Source organism: Chiloscyllium punctatum, chromosome 26, assembly GCF_047496795.1.
Source record: "Chiloscyllium punctatum isolate Juve2018m chromosome 26, sChiPun1.3, whole genome shotgun sequence".
NCBI classification, from domain to species: Eukaryota; Metazoa; Chordata; class Chondrichthyes; order Orectolobiformes; family Hemiscylliidae; genus Chiloscyllium; species Chiloscyllium punctatum.
In genome coordinates this window covers 42,129,938-42,153,130 of record NC_092764.1, presented here as the reverse complement: position 1 = coordinate 42,153,130, position 23,193 = coordinate 42,129,938, and the positions used below count along the sequence as shown (strand labels likewise).

The following is a 23,193-nucleotide window of genomic DNA, read 5'->3' as shown; positions in this document are numbered from 1 at the left end:
CAAGGAGGTTGAGCAATTCATCAACTTCACCAACACACTCCACCCTGACCTTAAATTTACCTGGACCATCTCTGACACCTCGCTCCCCTTCCTGGACCTCTCCATCTCCATTAGTGACGACCGACTTGACACTGACATTTTTTACAAACCCACCGACTCCCATAGCTACCTGGATTACACCTCTTCCCACCCTATCTCTTGCAAAAATGCCATCCCGTATTCCCAATTTCTCGGTCTTCGCTGTATCTGCTCCCAGGAGGACCAGTTCCACCATAGGACACACCAGATGGCCTCCTTCTTTAGAGACCGCAATTTCCCTTCCCACGTGGTTAAAGATGCCCTCCAACACATCTCGTCCACATCCCACACCTCCGCCCTCAGACCCCACCCTTCCAACCGTAACAAGGACAGAACACCCCTGGTGCTCACCTTCCACCCTACAAACCTTCGCATAAACCAAATCATCCGCCGACATTTCCGCCACCTCCAAAAAGACCCCACCACCAGGGATATATTTCCCTCCCCACCCCTTTCCGCCTTCCGCAAAGACCGTTCCCTCCGTGACTACCTGGTCAGGTCCACATCCCCCTACAACCTACCCTCCCATTCTGGCACTTTCCCCTTCCACCGCAGGAACTGTAAAACCTGCGCCCACACCTCCTCCCTCACCTCTATCCAAGGCCCTAAAGGAGCCTTCCACATCCATCAAAGTTTTACCTGCACATCCACTAATATCATTTATTGTATCTGTTGCTCCCGATGTGGTCTCCTCTACATTGAGGAGACTGGGCTCCTCCTAGCAGAGTGCTTTAGGGAACATCTCCGAGACACCCGCACCAATCAACCATACCGCCCCGTGGCCCAACATTTCAACTCCCCCTCCCACTCTGCCGAGGACATGGAGGTCCTTGGCCTCCTTCACCGCCGCTCCCTCACCACCAGACGCCTGGAGGAAGAACGCCTCATCTTCCGCCTCGGAACACTTCAACCCCAGGGCATCAATGTGGACTTCAACAGCTTCCTCATTTCCCCTTCCCCCACCTCATCCTAGTTTCAGACTTCCAGCTCAGCACTGTCTCTTTGACTTGTCCGGACTTGTCCGACCTGCCTATCTCCTTTTCCACCTATCCACTCCACCCTCTCTTCCTTGACCTATCACCTTCATCTCCTCCCCCACTCACCCATTGTACTCTGTGCTACTCTCTCCCCACCCCCACCCTCCTCTAGTTTATCTCTCCACACTTCAGGCTCACTGCCTTTATTCCTGATGAAGGGCTTTTGCCCGAAACGTCGATTTTGCTGCTCATTGGATGCTGCCTGAACTGCTGTGCTCTTCCAGCACCACTAATCCAGTATAGGAGAAGGTAGGTCAGGTTGTGGCTGTACAAGACGTTGGTTAGATGACTGTTGGATTACTGCATGCAATTCTGGTCTCCCTGCTATAAAAAGGATGTTGTGAAACCTGAAAGGGTTCAGAAAAGATTTTCAAGGATACTGACAGGATTGGAGGGTTTGAGCTATAGGGAGAGGCTGAACAGGCTGGAGCTATTTTGCCTGGAGCTTTGGAGACTGAGGAGTGACCTTTTAGAGGTTTATAAAATCATGAGGGACATGGATAGGGTAAAGAGACAAAGTCTTTTCCCCAGGATGGGCAAGTCCAAAACTAGAGAGCATAGGTTTAAAGTGAGGAGGGAAAGATATAAAAGGAACTTGAGGGGCAACATTTCCATGCAGATGGTGGTGTGTATATGGAATGAGCTGCTAGAGGAAGTGGTGGAGGTTCGGCCCAACAAGTCCACACTGACTCTCCGGAGAGTAACTCACCCAGACCCATTCCCCATATTTACCCCTGACTAATGCACCTAACATTTTGGGCAAATTAGCATGGCCAAGTCACCTAACCTGCACATCTTTGGATTCTGCCAATGCATGGAATATTGGAGCCAATCAGATAATCCTGAAGTAAATTAATGTGTTGGGCCTGGTGGAAACATTCTTAGACTTCCTGACCAACAGATAATGGAATGAAAGTACTTATCACATGGAAACAGTCTTTCTTGTCTCCTGTTAACCCCTCTGATTCTCAAGACTTGGGAATTCATTTTTCTTACTGTGAAAAATAAGATTTTTGTTGAAATGGAGGCATGCAATCTCCATAATAGATTTTAGTGATGGCATACTATACAGACTCCCCATCACTCTCGTTGTTATTTGCTGACCTACTTCTGCTATAACTAGAAGTTGGTGGGTTGTCATTGAGTAAGAGTTGGTTTTAAGGATATAGGTATTTTTACCATAATAGTTTCTCCAACTGTGATTAAATGTACAATAGGAGATTTCAGTTCAATTTACCTCCAGCATTCTTAAGATGCACAGCCTTCTTACATCAATTAGAAAGGAAAAAGATTCAATCCTTATTTGGATGACTTTGAATGGTCAGTCAAGCAGTCTTTTTTTTCCACCCATTTTTAATGTTTTTACTCTTGTAGACTCCAGGAGAGTTGGCAGTGCTAAATTCAATGGAGAATAAGGTCAAGCGGGTGTCCAACCAATTCTTTAACAGATTCTGTCTATCTTCCAACAGATGGGTTCTGACTTCCATCTCCTTGGTGAATCCCCAGTGCAGTATAAGAAGAATGAAAACATAAGGTCTTCTAGTACCCAAGAGTTAGAAATAACCACACATATGAGACAAAATGCTTGCGTGTCATTGAATGCATTTGTTGCTGATTTCCCTGTGGCCAGTAAATTAATAGCTTGGACATTGCTACTTGGCAAATGACAAGAGTGTGTCAGTAAAAATGGAACCTCATCCCATAATTATTTTAATCGACTTGTTCATACATGTTTTGACGTATCTCTGGGGCAGGTACAACTTGAACCCAGACCTTCTGGCCCAGAAATAATAATAATAGCACTGTCCCACAAGACCTTCTACCCTGAAGTATATATTCACATAACAATTAGTTCCTAGCCCTTTATGAATAATGCAATAATGTAGATGTTAAGTTTGTGTTAAGTGGTGGAACGATGAGATAGCTTCACATTCTCAAAATGTAATTTTAAGAGAATTAAAGTGATATCCATTAATCTATCAATTCTTGCAGAAAGTCCATATATGGGATTACATTAGGTGGAAACAGCACTGATTGTAGCTGTGACGCTCCCAATACTTATTGTCTAACCATAAACTTCAGAATAGGAAAGGGTAGTGGGGATGGGGGTGAATTATTTATAATCTTTCTTTTCATTTCAGCTACTGATGTGCAGTGTCTAAGCTCTGTTCAAGGTTTGAAGAATTAACTCTAATGATATCTGTTGTTGTATAAGTTTAAGGAAATAAAAATGGACACAGCAGAGAGGTCACTAACACAGAGGACTGAAACCTGATGGTTCCTCTTAATCGCCTGGGACCTTTCAAAGGATTTGCTTCCAGTGTGAACATTCGGATCACTCAGCATGGAATGCAGGAGTCACGTCAATGCAAGTGATTTAGATTCTGCATTCTCAAACTCTTTCTCTAGTAAGATAAGAGTGTTGACCTCTGAGTGCGTGGCTAATTAAAGAACTGCATAAATTGAATAGTCTCATTTCAAACATGCTCACATCTTTGTGTTGCAATAGTTAGTGTGAAATTCTTTTTCATCAGTTATACATCCTTTAAAACCACCATTTCTATCTGCTGGCAGTCTGTAAAAAAATTGAGAAATACTTTGAGAATGAAGACATTAAATCTCCTGCATTGAAGTGACTCCTGCAAACAGGATAGATTAGCCTGCAATATTGAACAGCAGTAGATTTTTATTATAGAAGGTAGAACAGTGAGAGGTAAGTCAGGTCAGGCCAAGCCGAGCTCATTGTCTTTCAAGTCATTTAAAGATAAAATACTGCTTTGCCATTCCACCAACATTGTTTTGATTTTATATGTATGCATATATGTGTTAGCACTCTGTCATTTCAGTGAAAGTACACAATTTATGCCATGAACCAGAGGAATTTATAATGGTGTAATAGACAATATAATACAGAAGCGCCTTGCTTTAGTCTGAATCTTTCCATTTTACTGAGTTCTGAGTATATTTGTTTCTTGCATTTGCACACACTTGCACCCCATCTAGAAGATTTTTCTTGGTAACTGAATCAAGGAAGTAAGTGCAAAGACTAAACAATCAAGAAAATCATTGTAGCTATGCCTAAATCTGTTATTACTGAGACATCACAGTGCTCTCTTCTGTTAGTATTGGGCTGTGCCCATTTATCAAGCTGATAGCAGGGGAAATTAATGAACATCAGTCTGATTGTGTTTGGCATGTGTCCCCATTAAATGCACTTCACAAATGGTCAGCAAATTTCTTCAGCGCCAAGTCTGGCTGTTTGCCACATTTTATAGCCCTCAGCAATATTGAGATAAATATGTGGAGTGAAGATTGGAGAATGAAAATCACACAACCAATGAAAGGCAAACATTACAGGAAAGAATTGTTCACTGTTGGTTGCTCAGAACATGGAGTTAAAATACTTGATACAGACCGTAAACAATATTACTTCCAAAGTCCAATAACACCAATCATGAAGGTTATTATACTACATGATGTTCTGCATAAGGTAATTGGCAGAAAATCATTGATGCTAAGAAAATCATGGAGTAAGTAAATGAAGACAATATTCTTTTACAATAGAGTAATTCTTTATTTACTCACTCCATTGCATATTTCATGATCAAAATGGATCCCTATCATATTCAGTCAGGATTTTCTTCTTGACCATTTTCCACAGGAAAAGAAAGTGGAGAGCAAGTTATTTCAATTATTATCTCCAAAATATATTTATTTTCATGCAAATGAAATGAAAATCCAAGCAAATATGTAGTTAACAGGGCTGATTTGTTGGTTTTGATGCTGCCTCATAGTTGCATTTAAGAAATAAACATTACATTAGTTTGTCTTAGCATTGTCAAGGGTGGTGTAGTTGATGATATTCTTGACCAGACATTATGGAATCAAGTCTCACTCCAGGACATGAGCGCAGTTTTCTTCAGCCAGTGGTAATTTGTGTTCTTGTAGGTGCTATCTCTCAAATAAGAGATTAATCTGAGGGCCTGTACACCTCTTAGCTGAATGAAAAGGAAGCTATTCCAAAGCCGAGCAGGGGAGTTGACCCCAGCATCTTCATCAATAAACATCCCACTAATCTCTCCCTCTTCCTGTAGTGTCCCTATTATCTGAGGGTTGCTAATTATGATTATATTTTACAATGATACTGCAATGAGACAATCAGTCCTAAAAACTACCTAAACCAGTATGGGGACCGAACTTGTCCTGTTGGCATTAGCAAGTGCTATACCTCAGCCAACAGAGTTTTTCAACTAACATCACAAAAGCAGATCATCTGGTCATTATCACATCACCATTTGTAGGAACTTACTCTGCAACTTGGCTTCTGTGCCTCCTCAATACAACAATATCTACATTTTGTGAGGGACTCCATTTTTTTTCTTTTCTGGATTATAAACTGGAATGGAAGTTGTACACTGCTATATAATAAATAACAAGAGAGTTTTTACAAATTGGAAAAAAATCAGGTGGTGAACCCTTTTAGCTGTGGATATTGCTGGACATTGCTATTAGAGTGATGCAAATGTGACATTATTGAGTTAGACTGGCATCAGGTTTTTGAGTTGAGGAAAAACTGCCTGAGGCAAACCCTTGGATAGACTCGACTGCAGTTTCCTTCAGATCCCTAAATGCAGAGTCACTAAATCCTGAGGACATTAAACATACCTTGCTCCCCACTTCTCTTGGTGTGAGTGAAATGGCAGAGAAACCAAAAAATATAATAAATAAAGTATTTAAGAGGGCAAGGCTCAGACCCACGGAATCCCCCAACGAAGTGAAGACCGTGACTTTACAGACAAGAGTGTGTCAAGGATGTGGGCATATTTGGGGGTTTAAGTGGGGTATAATTTGGATTGCCATGTAGTAGATTAGTAATATTTTCTTTTCCTTGCTATTTGGTAAAGCTAAGTATTTTAACAATAAGCAAAGTTGTTTTGTATTAGTAATGAAACTTGGTTGAATTGCTCTTGTCCTGAATAGCAGTCAGTCAGGCAGAAACAGAAATTGCTGTGGAAATTCAGCAGATCTGGCAGCATCTGCGAAGAGAAATCAAAGTTAAAATTTCAAGTCCAGTGACCCTTCTTTTGTAAACTGGTCTTTGTGGTAGCCTCATTAGGGTTATATACATGCAATGATGGCTTGTGTAATAGTAGGACAAGCTTATCAATGCACTCTTCCCAGTTAAGTCATGACAACTTCAGAATATTCCATTGGCTGTAAAGTGTTTGGAATATCCCATGGTCATGCAAGGCACTAAACAAAATGCAATAATTTCATCCTTAACCAATAACCCTATTCACAATCATTGCCTTGGAAGGTCTTTCATACAATACAATAACAATAGATAAAATACAGACATGTTTCAGAAACAGAAGGTCATAAATCAGCAAGATGGCTGCAGGAAGGATACAATGCATGGATAGTTTGAAAATAGTTTGCTTTATTTAATCAAGACATTCCATTAATGTGACAAGCTACAGAAGGTTCATTAATTTTGTCTTATTCTGCGAGTTGTGGCACATGAACAAAGTGAACCTATTTACTCAGCCTAAAATAAAGCAGGTTTACAACCTGTAAACAGCTATGTCTCAACAAGTATTTGTTTGATCTGACTTTGGAAAAGTTACAGCAGTACACAGCTAACAGGCATGAAAAATGCAGCATAAGTTACAGTGTACTATTGTTACTCTCTGTGTTCTGCTATTATGAGAGTCAAATTATTGTGAATCATTAACTCCTATGAAACTAAGATACAGAAGACATTTACAGGTCCAACCCACACAGGTATATAGAGTAGAATTTATATCAATGTAAACCTCTACGTATATACGTCTTTCCCTAAAGATAATGAAAAGGTACAATTTCAGATTTTCCTCAGGTATTTCTTTCTTACTCAGAACTGCCACAGTGAGTGAGCCTTCTCTGCACAGAAATCTATCTGTCTTTCTTGTAATGGTCACACAACACCAGGCTCTACTCCAACTGGTTTATTTGGAAGTACAAGCTTTTGGAGCGCTGCTCCTTCATTAGGTAGCTAGTGGAGTAGGATCATAGGACACAGAATTTATAGCAAAAGATCAAAGTGTCATACGCTGATGCAATATACTGAACAAACCGAGGGTGCTGTTAAATCTTTCATCTCTTAGAGTGGGCTGCAAATTTTGATTCATTAATATTTAAATCCCAGAACTTCTTTCAAGTCACATTCCTGAGATAATTTAAGATTTTATAAAAAAAAAGGTGACATCTCAGCGTAGACAATGCATTAAAAGTGTGAGGTTAGAGTCTGTATGCGTTCCAATCTTGAGTCAGACTGGTTCTACTTCCAAAGTAGGAATTTATAAAATGTGCTTCAAAATAAACCTGTTGGACTATAACCTGGTGTTGCATGATTTTTAACTTTGTCCACCCCAGTCCAACACTGGCACCTCCACATCTTTTCCGGTAATGTTGTGACCAATAGGATAAGCAGAAATTGTTGTTACTGCATTTAACTTACTAGATAAATCATGAGCTTCTTGTGACCTCCTAAACTTTGGAGAACAGGAGAATAAATTCCATGTTTGAACATGGGTTCAGCAATAATCCACAAACTGGTTTTATAAAGGTAACAAATAAACAGTGGCAATGTACAATCAAGCAGATTGCAGTAATTTACTGAATATGTTATTCCTCCTTGAACATGGAAGATAGTAAATGACGCATGAACATTCTTATTAATGTTGGAACTGCAATTATATACAATAATTTATACAATCATTATTTGTCAGTAATTATTATAAACAATATCTTCAGATGAGTTTGTTGTCTTTTGGCTCAGAAATGTAGGTGAAGTTAGAGGTAATCTCAGAGGTTGGACCAAAGTAAAGAAAGAAAGAATTTGCATTTGTATTGTATTTTCCAGAACTTTGGGATCTCCAAGAGTATTTCACAGCCAATTCACTACCTAAGTATTTTTGAAGTATAGTTACTGTTATAATGTAAGAAACAAAAAAGCAAATGAGAATTAGATACGAATCATTGTTTTAGAAATAATTATTAAGGAATAATCATTGAACTGGACATTGAGGACAATGCTTCTATTTCTCTTCCAAAAGGAATTGTATTATTCTAACTCAGTGTCAAGAGTGTGGTGCTGGAAAAGCAGAGCAGGCCAGGCAGCATCTGAGGAGCAGGAGAATTGATGTTTCGGCATACGCCCTTCATCAGGAATGAGCCCATCCTGATGAAGGCCTTATGCCAGAAACGTTGATTCTCCTGCTCCACGGATGCTGCCTGACCTGCTGTGCTTTTCCAGCACCACACTCACGACTCTGATCTCCAGTATCAGCAGCACTCATTTTCCCCTATTCTAACTCTTACAAATTCATTCAGCCCTGCCCAAAATGTTTACTGTCCGATATTGTTCTTCGTTGGAAATTCAACATGTCCATATGGTCCCTCACCAACCTCTAGAGATGTACCATAGACAGCAATCTAACTCAGTACATAATGGCTTGGTACAGCAACTGCACCGCCCAGTTGTAAGAAACTACAGAAGGTTGTGTGCATAGCTTAGACCATCACAAAAGCCAACCTCCCATGCATGGACTCCATCTATACTTCCCATTTCTATGGAAAGGCTGCCAACATCAAAGTCAGCATAGTTTCATCAAGGGCAGGCCATGCCTGACAAATTCTTTGAGGAGGTAACGAGCAAGTTAGACCAATGAGAGCTAATGGATGCTATCAACCTGGACTTCAGGAAGGTACTGTACTGGAAGCTACTGAGTAAGATAAGGGTCCATAGTGTCAGAGGCAAGGTGCTAGCATGGATAGAAGCTTGACTGTCTGGCAGAAAGCAGAGAGTGAGAATAAAATTCTCTGAATGGCCGTCGGTGACAAGTGGTGTTCTACAAGGGTCAGTGTTGGAACCGCAACTTTTCACGTTATACATTAACGATCATTAAGGAACTGAGGGCTAAGTTTGCAGATGATTTAAAGGTAGAAGGACAGGTATCATTGAGGAGGCGAGGAGTTGCAGAAGGACTTGGACAGGTTAGGAAAGTGGGCAAAGAAGTGACAGATGGTGTACAGTTTGGGAAAATGTAAGGTCATGCACTTTAGTTGGAAAGTTAGAAGCATGGACTATTTTCTAAATAGGGAAAAATTTAGAAGTCTGAAGTGCAGAGAGACTTGGGAGTTCACATCCAGGATTCACTCAAGGTAAACTTGCAGGTGGATTCAGTAGTTAGGAAGAAAAATGCAATGATGGCATTTATTTTGTTTTGACTTGAATATAAAAGCAGGGATGTACTTCTGAGGGTCCATTAGGTTCTGGTCAGACCACATTTGGAGTATTGTGCGCAGTTTTAGGCTCCATATCTCATGAAGGATGTACTGGTCCGGGAGCATGTTCAAAGGGGATTCACGAGAATGGTGTCGGGGGAGTTTAGGAGGATGGGGTGGGGGTGGGGGTGGGGAGGGGGAACCTAATTGAAATATACAGAATACTGAATGGCCTGGACAGGGTAGATGTTGGGAAGATGTTTCTATTGGTAGGAGAGACTAGGACCTGAGGGCATAGCCTTAGAGTAAAGGGAGGACCTTTTAGAACAGAGATGAGGAGAAACTTCTTCAGCCAGAGAGTGGGGAGGCCAGGTCATTGAGACTGAGATAGATATGCTCTTGAGTATCAAGGGGGTTATGGGGAGAAAGCAGGAGAATGGAGATGCGAAACTTATCAGCCATGGTGGAGCATACTCGATGGGCTGAATGGCCTAATTTCTGCTCCTATGTCTTATGGTCTTATATTACCTACTGTGTGATTGGTTCTGCCGTAAGGAACTATCTCAAAAGCATTCTATCATCTTGTCATCCAGCTATTAGTGCAAATTTGTTTTTTTTCCAGTTTATAGGAAGAATAAAATCTCACATGATTATTACCATCCCTTTATCAAAATCACACGTTTTTTTTCCCTTCTACACTTTATTTTACATTGTAATTAATTTTAGCTCGTCATAGGTCTCTCCCTTTTGTGGCCTCTTTCCCTTACTATTTCTTATCTCTACCCAAACTAATTGAACAATCTGATCTCCTGAATCAAGGTCATCCTTAACAATGGCACCAATACTGTCTTTAACAGTGCCATCCCTCCACCTTTGCCTGGCTTCCTATTTCGCTTGAATGCTCAATATCCATGTCCCAATCCTTGTCATCCTACAGCAATACCTCCATAATAGCTATCAGATTAAATGTATTTACTTCAGTGTGCACTACCAATTAATTTACTTTTTTTAATGAATGCTAAATACACTCAGTTTTCAGACGTCATGTACTGGTAATATGGTATTCTTTGAACTGGACATAAAAGTACACCACTAACAGTCTAATGAGTCTATCAATGAAAACAAGATCATTCATATTTTAAACAAAAATCTTAACTTAATAATAAAAAGTAAATTCAATTCAGTTGTGAAAATAAATGTCTAATTCGTAACAATATTATCAAATACAGATAATTATTTAATAATTTACTGTACTGGTCAATTGAACGGTGAACACAGCCACCTACTGAAATATCTTAACCTTCTTTGAAACTCATCCAAGTACTAGTTGTGTGTTCAGTTGTCAAAATAAATAATTGCTGCACCAAACAATGAATCTGATTGAAACTGCAAAAGCAGATGGTTATGTTTTATCTGAGCTAAACTTGTTAATCCTTTCAATCGAACTAGTCCTGGTAGCTGTTTTCTTTTGCTTCTCTAAAGTTGCAGATGCACTTTCTTTTCAAACTCACAGTGCTAGAGACAGACAAATCATAATCTAATCATGATATAAAATATCCCAGCTCTATTTTCTCAACGTTTAAATACGTAATTGTGCTTTTCCCACTAGCAAAAGTGTTTGAATGCATCTCCACACTTACAAGTAATGGTCAAATTATCTTTTTGGTTGGATCCCTATGATCAATTACAGCAGCAAACATAAATTTAACGTTTAATAAAGCAACAATTTGCAACAGTAAAACCTTTTAGCACTTAGCTGTCAGAACGTTCTTGACTTATCAACAACTATCCCTGCACAGTTCATGAACTATCAAAAAAGTGTGCTATTAAAAGACTTGCAAAACCTGCCTGACATAATGAAACTATAACGGATAGGGAAGGAACAAATTTCTCCGAGTCAGTTTTCTCTCTGACAGAGCAGAGTTTCAGTAGAAGTTGGAAATCACCCCCATTTTGCAGAAAAAATAACCCAGGCAGTTTTTATTTGTGAAGATGGTGGAATCAGTAAGTAAAGGGGCCCTTCATTCACTTCATAACACTGCTCTACTTTGAGTTAACCTACAAAGGCAAACTGTGGCTATTTGACTACAGAAGCCATCATTGCTGCTGGACCCAGTTATTCAACTTCAACCCTTCTCTCCAGATTTCCAATACTTGAACTGAAAGTTACAGGTCTGCAATGTTATCTTAAAGGACTGAGGAAAATTCCATCTTTGTAAATATTTCTTTTAATCTTCATTTGCATTCATTCTTTGTATGTATTTATATAGTAACATTATTACTTTCACTGAAGTAACTTGAGGCAGTATTTTGAAATAAACTAACCTTTAGTTTGTTTAAATCTAAAACTGTGGAGCTGTTTATTTTTAAATTGAACCACTCACAATTACAGGAAAGATACACATTTGAGGAAATGTTGTCATTATAATTGGGGTCTCTTGTTCAGGACTGTACCCATTTCAAAATGAGCAGAAGTCAAGTTTATACTAAAAGCCAGAGTTCAAGCCATTGTGAAAGGAAACAATTTTTGAATGGGAAATAAATTGTAATCAGAGGGAAAAGTAAGATTCAAATTATTTGAAACCAAACCCGAAATGTTGGAAGTGAGCTCTGTTTTTAAAAATAAATAAGTAAATAAAGAGGGAAACTTTTGATGCACAAGAGTTTATCAATCAGAATCACTTAAATTAGCAGAAAGTAGCATCCTTATTCTTAGGCAGCCAAAAGTCATTGCTAAGCAAGTAGGATTTAACATCGCCAGTATGACAAAGACACAGGGATTCTTGATGCTTTTAAGTTCTATGCAGAATCAGAACAGACAGCAGACGGTGCATTAGACCATGATATTTTAGCTCCAATAGCTGAAAATTAAACTGATGCTTAAGTCTCTGAAAGAAAGGGAGGGAAGACTAACCCAAGCAAGTGGAAAGAGGTAAAGCTTCAACCCTGAGAAAAGCAACTAGATGTTTGAAGCTCAGAAAGAAAGGGAAGGAAATAAGCAAGTTTAATCCAAGAAGAGGAGCTAAAAATTGACTACACTTTCCAGCTGAGGAAGTTGTAATTGGTTCAGAACCTTTGAGGAGTTTTATTTGATAAAGGCACACATCTATGAAACTTATTTTAGTCTTGGATAGTACCCATGGTAGCTGCACTCTCATTATTACTGGAGGGGTAATGGGAGAAATGTTTCATGATTAATTGTGATATATGTGCAAATTAAAAATTATTACACCCATTCAGGGACTGATTAATGGGTATAATTGGTATGACTTTTCAGAAAAAGTCCATTGTGAATGATTTCAAAAGAGCAGCAAAAGTTAAATCTGATTCTGTTTTAGATTATATTCAAATGTGGGATTGGTGTCTATGGCTTATTTCAAAGGAGCCCAATGGTAATGGGTAGAATACCATTTAATATAACTTTATCCTACAACAGATTTTGAAATGTTGGAAGGCATGTGCAAGAAAGAAATACTGATGCCATTGTCATCACAGTCTATTTTTGTCTCATGTGACAGCTGGTAGCAGGCCACTAGATGCATTACCATTTGAGAGCATGCATTCTCCATCAGTTGTAAATAGCTGCATACATGAATCAACTAATCCTTTGTACTCCAAGTTCCACGCCTACAGTTGTGATTAATGAAATAGGTTGCAATAATTTTTTTTATATGTGCATAAACTTACAATCTGAATAAATGCAAGCGTCCTGCTTTGTCATTTTTACAAGCTGCATGTTTAACATTGGATTCTCAAGAAAAATATGCTAATCGCACAGAAGCATTTCTGTGACGTCAACAGACCCAGAAGAATTCAGAATACATCAACCAGGTTGGGTTATTTAAAAATCTGTGAGAGGCAACAGTGACAGGAGAAGGTGAAGCTCAGATAGGATGACAAAACTAAAGCAGATACAAAGTTGCTCTTTCACATTTTAACAAGCAAAGAGATTCTTCAAAGAACTGTATGGATTATTTCATTTGAAGAGTTGCTCAAGAGACCGGAGATATCATAAGACCTGAGCTAATTTATTCAATTTTGAGAGAAATGAGTAAGCCAGTATCACTGGCCACTTGTTTGGCCAAAATGTACGAAGGTGGTAGCCTTGACTCTCAGAATAAAAGTGGGTCTGTTGGCCAAGTGAGAAAGCCGACTGGTGCAAGTCAAAACAGCAGTGCCAATAATTTAAGCACAATGGAAAACAAACTGAATCTTCTTAACGAGAAAGTCGATCGAATAGTAAACTTTCAAGGACAAGTTCTTAAGAAATTGGAAGACATGTCTCAAGGAATGGGTGACTTAGAAAAGAACATTGAAATACTGAAAACATTAAAAGACTGCGATGGAATGGTAGACAATAAAAGTGACATTAAATATTTGCAAAATATTGATTGCCTCAGTCACCCTCAGATGAAGCTGTTATTCATGGAACTGTTCAAAATGGTGACAACTGTACATCAAGATACAACAATACAAAAAGAAAAATTAGATGGCATTGAAAAATTGGTGTCAGCTGTGGATAAAGCCATTCACTTTGTCAGTGAAGTCTTCAAAAATTCCAACATTGTGCAGTTTATTCTAAAAGGAACTGTGCCTTGGAAAAAGGGAAGCCTAATAGAATCTTCAGAGGTCAGTTTTACCAAATAAAAGAAATTTCAGAAAAAAAAATTGGCATTAAAATGGGGTTATACTTTAATAATGGTCGACCAGGTGAGGTCGGGAATGAAAGTCTATGCTAATAATTATCTGTTCATGCCCTGCTTTTGATTTTGAAAAAAACAAACAGTTTTAAATTAAGTATATATGAACTAGAGTGTAAAGTAGAAGAGGCACAGCAGGAACAATTTAATTTTGTCAATTGTATAAAATGGGACCCATTTGACGACATTACACAAAGTGAAAATTACCTGCATTGTATCTATAGTTGCCTTGCATTAACGTTTCATACTATCATAAAAGTTTACGCAATAAATTCATTTCATGAGTGTACAATTTCTGTACTCCTCTGATCCCTGCCAAATTCTCCAGTCACCTGATATTCACAAAAGCAGAACCTGGAGATGTAAATCAGAATGTTAGCATTGTGCCTTTAAAATTCAAGCATTAACACCAATCTCTATTGTAGAAAGAACAATAACTTCTGAAGGAATAATTTTTTTAAAAATCAGTTTACAGTCTTTAATGCCTGTTTCTAGGTTAGAAAAAGGTTCTCCTACATGACAACGGTAGGACTATGTATTCCAGTTATACCATGGGTGTTGCAAATAAGTTGTGATTGTACTGTAATAAATGACTCTTTTTTGTTCATTTTATTTAATATTTGAGATATTTCTGAGTTCTCCAACAGCAATGTGGGAAGCAGTATCTTTTATACTGTTGTATTGGAACTGAACAACGTTTTCACTGCAGTGAAAAACATAGATGTAATCTGAAACTAACCATCCATTGGTGACTAGCAACATGTTTTGTTCATCTGAACAGAGGCTGAAGTATGTCTTCCACTTCTGTATGATGTTAGCATAGCAAATACACTACCAAAGGGAAAAACTAGATCTTTGATTTTGCACCAAATCTGATGATGTCACCCATGATGCCATTCTGGTACACAGATATTGAGCACTGCTCTCTTGTTTGGTGTTTGATGAGACTGTCCTTGCAGTTCTAAATCCTATGATGTGCCCCACTTTGGTGAGGGACGGTTTGTTGCAGGCACGATGAGGGTGTTGTTGGTGGTACAATAATATGAGCCTTCAATTGCAAAATCAAAGCATACCCCTGCAAGCACAAGTTGTGTGTTATAAAATACCCCAAACCTACCTTGATATTGCTGTTGTTTCGGTATTTTTAGTATTGTGACATGTTTTGATGCTTGTGCTTCAGTGCTTGTCTCAATGGGATGGTTGTTTATTTGACTACCCATTGAAGCCACCAAACAAAAAAATTAGATTGTCCTCCCACTTTCCCATGTTAAGAGACCCCTCTCCCATCTCATACAAAGCTTGGCAGAAATTGCATAACTGGTAACTTAACACAGAGTCTTAGAGACACGCAGCATGGAAACAGGCCCTTCAGTCCGACGCATCCATGCCAACCAAGTTTCCCAAAACTACATTAGCCCCATTTACGTGCATTTGGTTGGTATCCCTTTAAACCTTTCCAGTTCATATACTGGTCCAAATGTCTTTTAAATGTAGTAAAAAGACATTTGGACAAGTATATGAATAGAAAAGGTTTAGAATGATACCACTTCCTCTGGAAGTTCATTCCACACAGGAACCAACCTTCTACTTTTGAACTCCTCAACCCTAAGGAAAAGAACTTTGCTATTCACCTTATCTATGCCCCTCATTTTATAAAGCTCGATAAGGTTACCCTTCAACTTCCAATGCTTCAGTGAAAAAAAAGCATAGTTTATCCTGCCTCTCCTTATAACACAAATACTCCAGTCCCAATAATATCCTTTTTCTGCACTCTCTCCAATTAAATAATATCCACATTATAGCAGGCTGACTAGACCTGTGGGTGACACGGTGGCACAGTGGTTAGCACTGCTGCCTCATTGCACCAGAGACCTGGGTTCAATTCCTGACTCAGGCGACTGACTGTGTGGAGTTTCCACATTCTCCTCGTGTCTGCGTGGGTTTCCTCTGGGTGCTCCGGTTTCCTCCTGCAGGCCAGGTGAATTGGCTATGCTAAGTTGCCTGTTTTTTTAGGTTAAAAAGGGGTAAATATAGGGGTATGGGTGGGTTGTGCTTCGGTGTGGACTTGTTGGGCCGAAGGGCCTGTTTCCACACTGTAAGTAATCTAATCTGAACTGTACACAATAATCACTTTCGTAAGTTTCACCAGTAGATTTACTGCCTATAAAATCTTGAATCCCTGTGCTCCTGGTATTTAATGTATGTTATGCTGGCAGTACACTGTTAGTTTGAATGTGACAATGGCAGCAAACCCAAGGAAATCCTTTTTGTGCACTGGTATAGTGTATAACAGAAAACATGGTATTACCACCAATAAGTCCAAAGTGGAATAGTAGCAGCTAAACTGCTGCTGCAGTTAAGTTGGTATTTGTTAGGCCAGTGCCCAATTGGTGATAGTAATTCAGCCTGAATAAATAAAAACTGTTATTCACTAATTTACTTATATCTCTTTTCTTTGTGTAGATGACAAATATAAACAATGACAAATGAATGGCTACGTAGAGACATTTTATTTTTGCTAGCTGTTGCAGAAACCCAGTCATCAGAATCTCCATACCAAATTACTGAGGCACCTACTGTTAAAAGTTTAAGATAGTTCAATACTGCACATAAGGATACTTAATAAGATATGGTCTCATGGTGTTGGGGATAATATATTAAAATGTATATTAGATATATTACAGTATAACATGAGTATATTAGAATAACTAAAAGAGACAGAGAGTTGAATAAAGATGGCATTTTCAGAATGGTGAGCTGTAAGTACTGATGTGCCACACGGATCAGTGCTGGAGCCACACTTATTTCCAACATATATTAATGACTTGGAGGAGGAAAGTCATATATTATCAACGAGTTTGCAAATGAAAAAAAAAGGCAGGACAACAAGTGGTGAGGATGGCACAAAGAGTCTGCACAAGGATATGGACAGGTTAAACGAGTGAACAAACATCTAGCAGATGGAATATAATGTTACACACTCTGCACTTTGGCTGGAAGAATAGAGAACCTGAATATTATTTAAATGGAGAGGGACTCCAGAAAGCTGCAGCACAGAGGAATTTAAAGGAGTTCTAATTTTTGCATAAATCACAAAAATCTAGCATCCAGTTTCGGCTTGAAATAGTGAAGGCAAATGGAATGTTGGTCTTTATTTCAAAAGGAATTCTGTATAAGATAAGGAAGTCTTGCGAAAACTATACAAGGCACTAGTCAGACCAGAGCTGGAATGCTGCAAAATTATCTAAAGAAAAATAGGTGGCAGTCTGGAAAAGGTTTGCTCGGTTGATCCCAGGATTTTCTTAAGTTTGAGTAAGTAAGGGTTGAACTCGCTGGAGTTCAGAAAAATGACAGACTACCTTATTGAAACATAAAATTCTTAGCCAGCTTGACAGGCTACAAGTCGAGAGGTTGCGCCCCTTGTAGCAGAGTCAAGGACCAGAGAACCAGAGTGAGGAGCCGTCTATTTAAGACAGAGCAAGAGGGAATTTCTTCTCTCAGAGGGCTACTGAGGCTGGCTTATTAAGTACACTCAAGGCTGAGGTAGACATTTTTAATCAGTAATGGAATGAATTATGTGGGCAAAGGCAAGAAATTGGAGTTGGGCATTATTAGATCAGTCATGATCTCATTGAATGGTAGAGCAGTCTCAATGGACTAAATGGGTTATTTCTGCTCCTATATCTTATAATCTATATGTATTTTCTCAGGTACACTACTGCTTGTTGCTCCCATAGTAGTTTCAATACGTTAAGTAATGGTTATGCCCATTGCCATGACCACAAATCACCTAAGGACATTGAATTTTTAAAATCCAACAAATACTTTTTAAAAGAGACATACAGTCAAATGTTAATTGCAGATGTAAATTCAGTGGCTAACTTCTGACCATCTACTCTCTGATGCTGAATGTTCTTTACTCAGCGAAGGCTTAGTTTTATCCCTTTGTGCCCCATGTCGACACATTTCAGACACAATGTGAGATCAAGTTATTCTTCCGTTGTCTTCACCTCTGTGCCCATTTCTTTGGACTCTTTCATCCACCTCCACTCTCTGCCACCACTTGGACCTCTCCCTCTGGCCTCTTACATGCGCTTGACCTTGATGTGACATCAGTCACCTTAATATCTCTGCTCAGCCATTCTCACCTATCCCTCTCTCAACTGACTGCACTCTGTGCTCTCAGATCCAACCATGACTTTGTCATCAAACTTACTGCCAAAGGTGGTGCTGCTGTTGTCTGGTGTGTTGACCTTTACATTGCAGAGCACCAGCTCTTGGACAGCTCCCTATATCTCTCCCCACCAGCGAGCATCAAGCCATTGTTTCCTTGATGGTCACCAACCTCAAATCATCTGGGGATCTCCCCCTGACAGACTCCCAGTTCAGAGTCCCCCAATCCCGTACAACCCACTTCTACCTTGTCCCTAAAATCCACTAACAAGATTGCTTGGGCAGACCCTTTGTTTCTGCCTGTTCCTGCCCAATAGAACTTATTTCTTCCTATCTCGACTCAATGTTTTTCTCCTCTTGTCCAGTCCCTTCCCACTGTGATTCTTCTGATGCTTTGTGTCAGTTTCAGAATTTCCAGTTTGCAGGCTCCAGCTGCTTCATCTTCACTATGGACATGCAATCCCTTTACATGTCCATTGCCCCATTATTAGGATGGTCTCAGGCCTCTCCACTTCTTTCTGAACCATCCTTATCCATCACCATCCTCGTCCACCTGGCCAAGCTCATCCTCATTCTGAACAACTTCTCATTTAGTTCCTCTCACTTTCTTCAGGTCAAAGCTGTGACCATAGGGATCTGCATTGACCCCAGTTATATCTGTCTCTTTCTGGGGTATGTGGAACATTCCTTGTTACGGTCCTGTACAGGTTCTTCCCCACACTCTTTTCTCTGGTACACCTATGACATCAATTGTTGCTGCTTCCCTCTCGCTTTCGGAATTGGAAAAATGGATCCATGTTGCTTCCAATTCCCAAACTTCGCTCAGCTTCATCTGGTCCATATTTGACTCCTCCCTTCCCACCCTTGACATCTCTGGTTCCATTTTTGGAGCTAGTTTGACCACCAATATCCATTACAAACTCACCAACTCCCATAGTTACCTAGACTACACATCCTCACATCTTGCTTCCTGTAAGGATTCTATTCCATTTTCCCAGTTTCTCTGTTTCCGTTGCTTGTGTTCTGATGATACCACCCTCCACAGGGGGACCTCAGACAGGCCCACTTTTTTCCTCAACTGAGGGTTCCTTGAAATCATGTTTGACAAGGCCCTTAATGGGGTCTGATCTATTTCCTGCACTTCTGCTCTCTCCCCTTCCCTTCCCTCCCACAATGATAACTTGCCTACTATCAACAATCCCTTTGTCTGCCTATTTATGGAGTGATGCTTTTGAGTTCCTCAGAAAGGAAGGCTGATAGTTGTACTTGGAGACAACAAACACTCTCTTCAAAAACCTTCATACAGAAAACAATAATTAATTGCTGCTAATAGCATGGAAAAGAAATGGGGACTGGGAAGACAATTATTGCTCAACACTTGTTATGCTCAGTTGCTCCTATGCACCAAGCACCACTTGGCTAAAGAAGGAGAAAGACACAAAAAGCAGAAAATCAAAAATAGTATTAAATCAGGAATAGCACCCTCAAATGAAAATGAAATTGAGATGTATGATTTGTAGTCATAATGAGGATATCACAATTCTGGTAGGTGGAGTATTCAAGTTTCTATGAGGCTGGATAATTTGAATTTTAGTGTATTATGCAGGTTTGTTGTTCAATCAATGTTTCCATTAATTTGCCTTTATTTCAGGCACTGATAATTGTAGTGATTGTCATGAAGTCAGCCAGTTCGACCTCATCGAATATGAGTTCCCTAATTGGGACTGTTAATCTGGCCCCATCAGGAAGCCCTGGCTGACAGATATAACCAGGAATGTCAGAGGGTTTGCTCACTCAGAGAACTAACTCTGAGGAAGCTGGATCAGTGTAAATAAAACGTGTCTTGATGATGGGATATGGGCCTCTGTGGAGTCATTTCAATGATAACCAATCTTGCTGTTATCCTTCAGAATTTAACCATGGATGAACTCAACAGTGCTTTCCAAAGTTTCAGGTTGATAAAGTTAAAATGAGGCCAAGCTGCAACTGATAAGTAGAACTAAGGAGCTTCAAGAGCTAGATTGCCAGAGCTCAGAATTCACAGGCCATCTCAAGACTGCAGTGCTTTATCACACACAATACTGCACATAACTAATGGTTGTACCCATACTATTTAAAACAGTTGAATGATTAAGAAAGCTTTTTTTTAGATTCCCTACAGTGTGGAAACAGGCCCTTCGGCCCAACCAGTCCGTACAGACCCTCCAAAGAGCAACCCACCCAGACCCATTTCCCTCTGACTAATGCACCTAACACTACTGGCAATTTAGCATGGCCAATTCACCTGCCCTGCACATCTTTGGACTGTGGGAGGAAACCGGAGCACCCGGAGGAAACCCACACAGACACGGGGAGAATGTGCAAACTCCACACAGATAGTCACCCAAGGCTGGAATCAAATCTGGGATGCTGGTGCTGTGAGGCAGCAGTGCTAACCACTGAGCCACCGTGCCAAGTATGTGTGTGTCTAAATTGACAGAAGCTACAAGTTTCCACAATAGTTAAGAAACAATATTAACGTGATGGTCATGCAATGCTAATTTGTGAATTATTTCAAAATTGATAGCCTTTTTTGTATCACTTAGATGCCTGTGTACTAATACTTTTCATGACCATTTAAAATTTTGTGAAACTTCCTTTTAACAGGGAAACAATAAAGCTGACGAGAAAGGTGCCAAACCAAAGCATGGATATAGCAACAGAGGGGTCCAAGCACAAATAAACAGAGAATTGTTTGAAGGTATAGAAACATTATTCACTTTCTGAACAGTTGTGGACAGTTGTGAGTGTTTATTGAGTGTGCCTTGGTACATATTTACCCCCCAATGCATGTGCTTTTCGGATATAATATTAAACCAGTTATTAAGCCTGCTACCATTGTAAATGACCTGTTTCTCTGAACTGTTATTTTTATTAGATTAGATTATCTACAGTGTGGAAACAGGCTCTTCGGCCCAACAATTCCACACCGACCCTCCGAAGAGCAACCCACCCAGACCCATTTCCCTCTGACTAATGCACCTAACACTATGGGCAATTTAGCATGGCCAATTCACCTGACCTGTACATCTTTGAACTATTGGAGGAAACTGGAGCACCCGCACGAAACCCACGCAGACACGGGGAGAATGTGCAAACTCCACACAGACAGTCACTCAAGGTTGGAATCAAACCTGGGACCCTGGTGCTGTGAAGGAGCAGTGCTAACCACTGAGCCACCGTGCCGCCCCTGACATTAGCCTAGCCATTACATGCACCAACTGGTATCATTACTAGGACCAGGCTTTGTTAGGACATAATTGATTGTAGATCTCCTGATTATGCACTGAAGACTTAATGCTGCACTTTTTGATTGTTGTATTCCTCAAAAATGAAGATTCTTTCCAGAGTATTTGTACCCTTACTCTCATCAGGACATGAAACAAACTTAGAAAGGGTCTACCAATTTCTATAATAATTTAACATCTCAATCAGGATAGCAATGTGATTCAGTTGTTTGTGCTAGAAGCGATGTATGCTCTCACACAAGGTCATGTTCTTTGCAGACAAAAGGAATTGTCCGTGTATTGCATCTTCTTTGTTGAGGGAGGGAGATGCAAATAGATTGGTGTAGGTTAGATTGGCTTTAGTTGAGTTTCACATGTCGGGCGCAGCATGAGGGCCGAAGGGCCAGTACTGCGCTACAATGTTCAATGTCAATGCCTGCTGCATTTCCTATGGCAGTGCCCTGGCCATTCCAAGTTCGGATGAGATCAACACTATATATGTTCCTGTGTTTGTATGCTGACCGCTTTCTAAGGTTTCTTTCACCAACAGAGCTTGTACAATGGATATTTAAGTGTTCATAATTACTGCAGCAAAGCAACTGCATCCAATATAGTCACTGACGCTAAACACCCTTAAAGAGAATTGTTAAGAAAAAGCTTCCCTTTCTCTTAAGTATTTCACATCCAAAGAAAACTTGAAAACTCATTATATATTTTCATCATAAAATTTTAAGCAATGACAAGGGTCAGCTTTGATCATCTGAACAAACACAACCATTTCATATTGAAGAGCCTTCATATGATCCCTCACTATCAGTGTCCTGTGGTTCACTGTTGAGCAGGAACTCAACTGACCAGACACATAAATCTATGGCTATTTACATCGTACTGTGGTCGCTCATGGGAAATCAAGCCCTGCTATTGCTGGAGTAAGGAGTTAAAGTTTTTAAAACGTCTGCAGAGTTCCTCAGTTTAGCCTCAGTTTGACTGAATGCAGACCACCATTCTGCACTTAAATAAATAGACTCTAACAACAATTAAATAATTCTGAATCATTTATATGTATATATCTCTCTACCAAATAAAACTCTAATCTACGTACAGAAATTATTAATGATTGGCAGCATGGCTTTGTATGGGGAAGATTGTGTTTCACAAACCTGAAAAGGTTTTTTGAGAAAGTGACAAAGATGATTGATGAATGCAGGGCAGTAGATATTGTATTTTTGGACTCGAGCAAGGCCTTCGACAAGGTCCCTCATGGTAGGTGAAGTCATATGGAATCCACAGTGAGCTGGTAAGAATAATGCAAAGCTGGCTTAGTCATAAGTGACAGACATTAGTGTTATAAGAGTGTTTTCCTGACTGGAAATCTGTGATCAGCTGTGTTTTACAGGGATCAGTGTGTGCTGGAACCTTGCTGTTTTTAATATACATAAATTTGGAGGAGAACATAAGTGGTTTGATCAGTAATTTGGTAGATGGCACAAGAAGGTGTGAGGATAGTGAGGATGATGCCAGAGGTTACAGCAGGATATAGATAGGCTGGAGCAGAGCAGATAGGATAGGATAGGATAGGCCTATAGATAGGCTGGAGCCTTGGGCGGAGAAATGGCAGATGGAGTTTAATCCAGACAGAAGATTTGGCAAGGTAATGCATTTTGAAAGATC

The 23,193-nt window shown here is 39.7% G+C and overlaps 1 protein-coding gene across 1 annotated transcript in view; it reads left to right on the top strand.

The window, feature by feature from the left end:
• The first annotated feature begins 13,246 nt into the window (after positions 1-13,246).
• The window catches only part of mylk3 (myosin light chain kinase 3), a 60,647-nt gene continuing 50,700 nt past the window's right edge, over positions 13,247-23,193 (top strand). The window contains exons 1-2 of the mRNA XM_072596224.1: positions 13,247-14,012; positions 20,903-20,996. Of these exons, the coding sequence (XP_072452325.1) occupies positions 13,431-14,012; positions 20,903-20,996 (676 nt within the window). The 5' untranslated portion in view covers positions 13,247-13,430. The remainder of the gene's footprint in view (positions 14,013-20,902; positions 20,997-23,193) is intronic.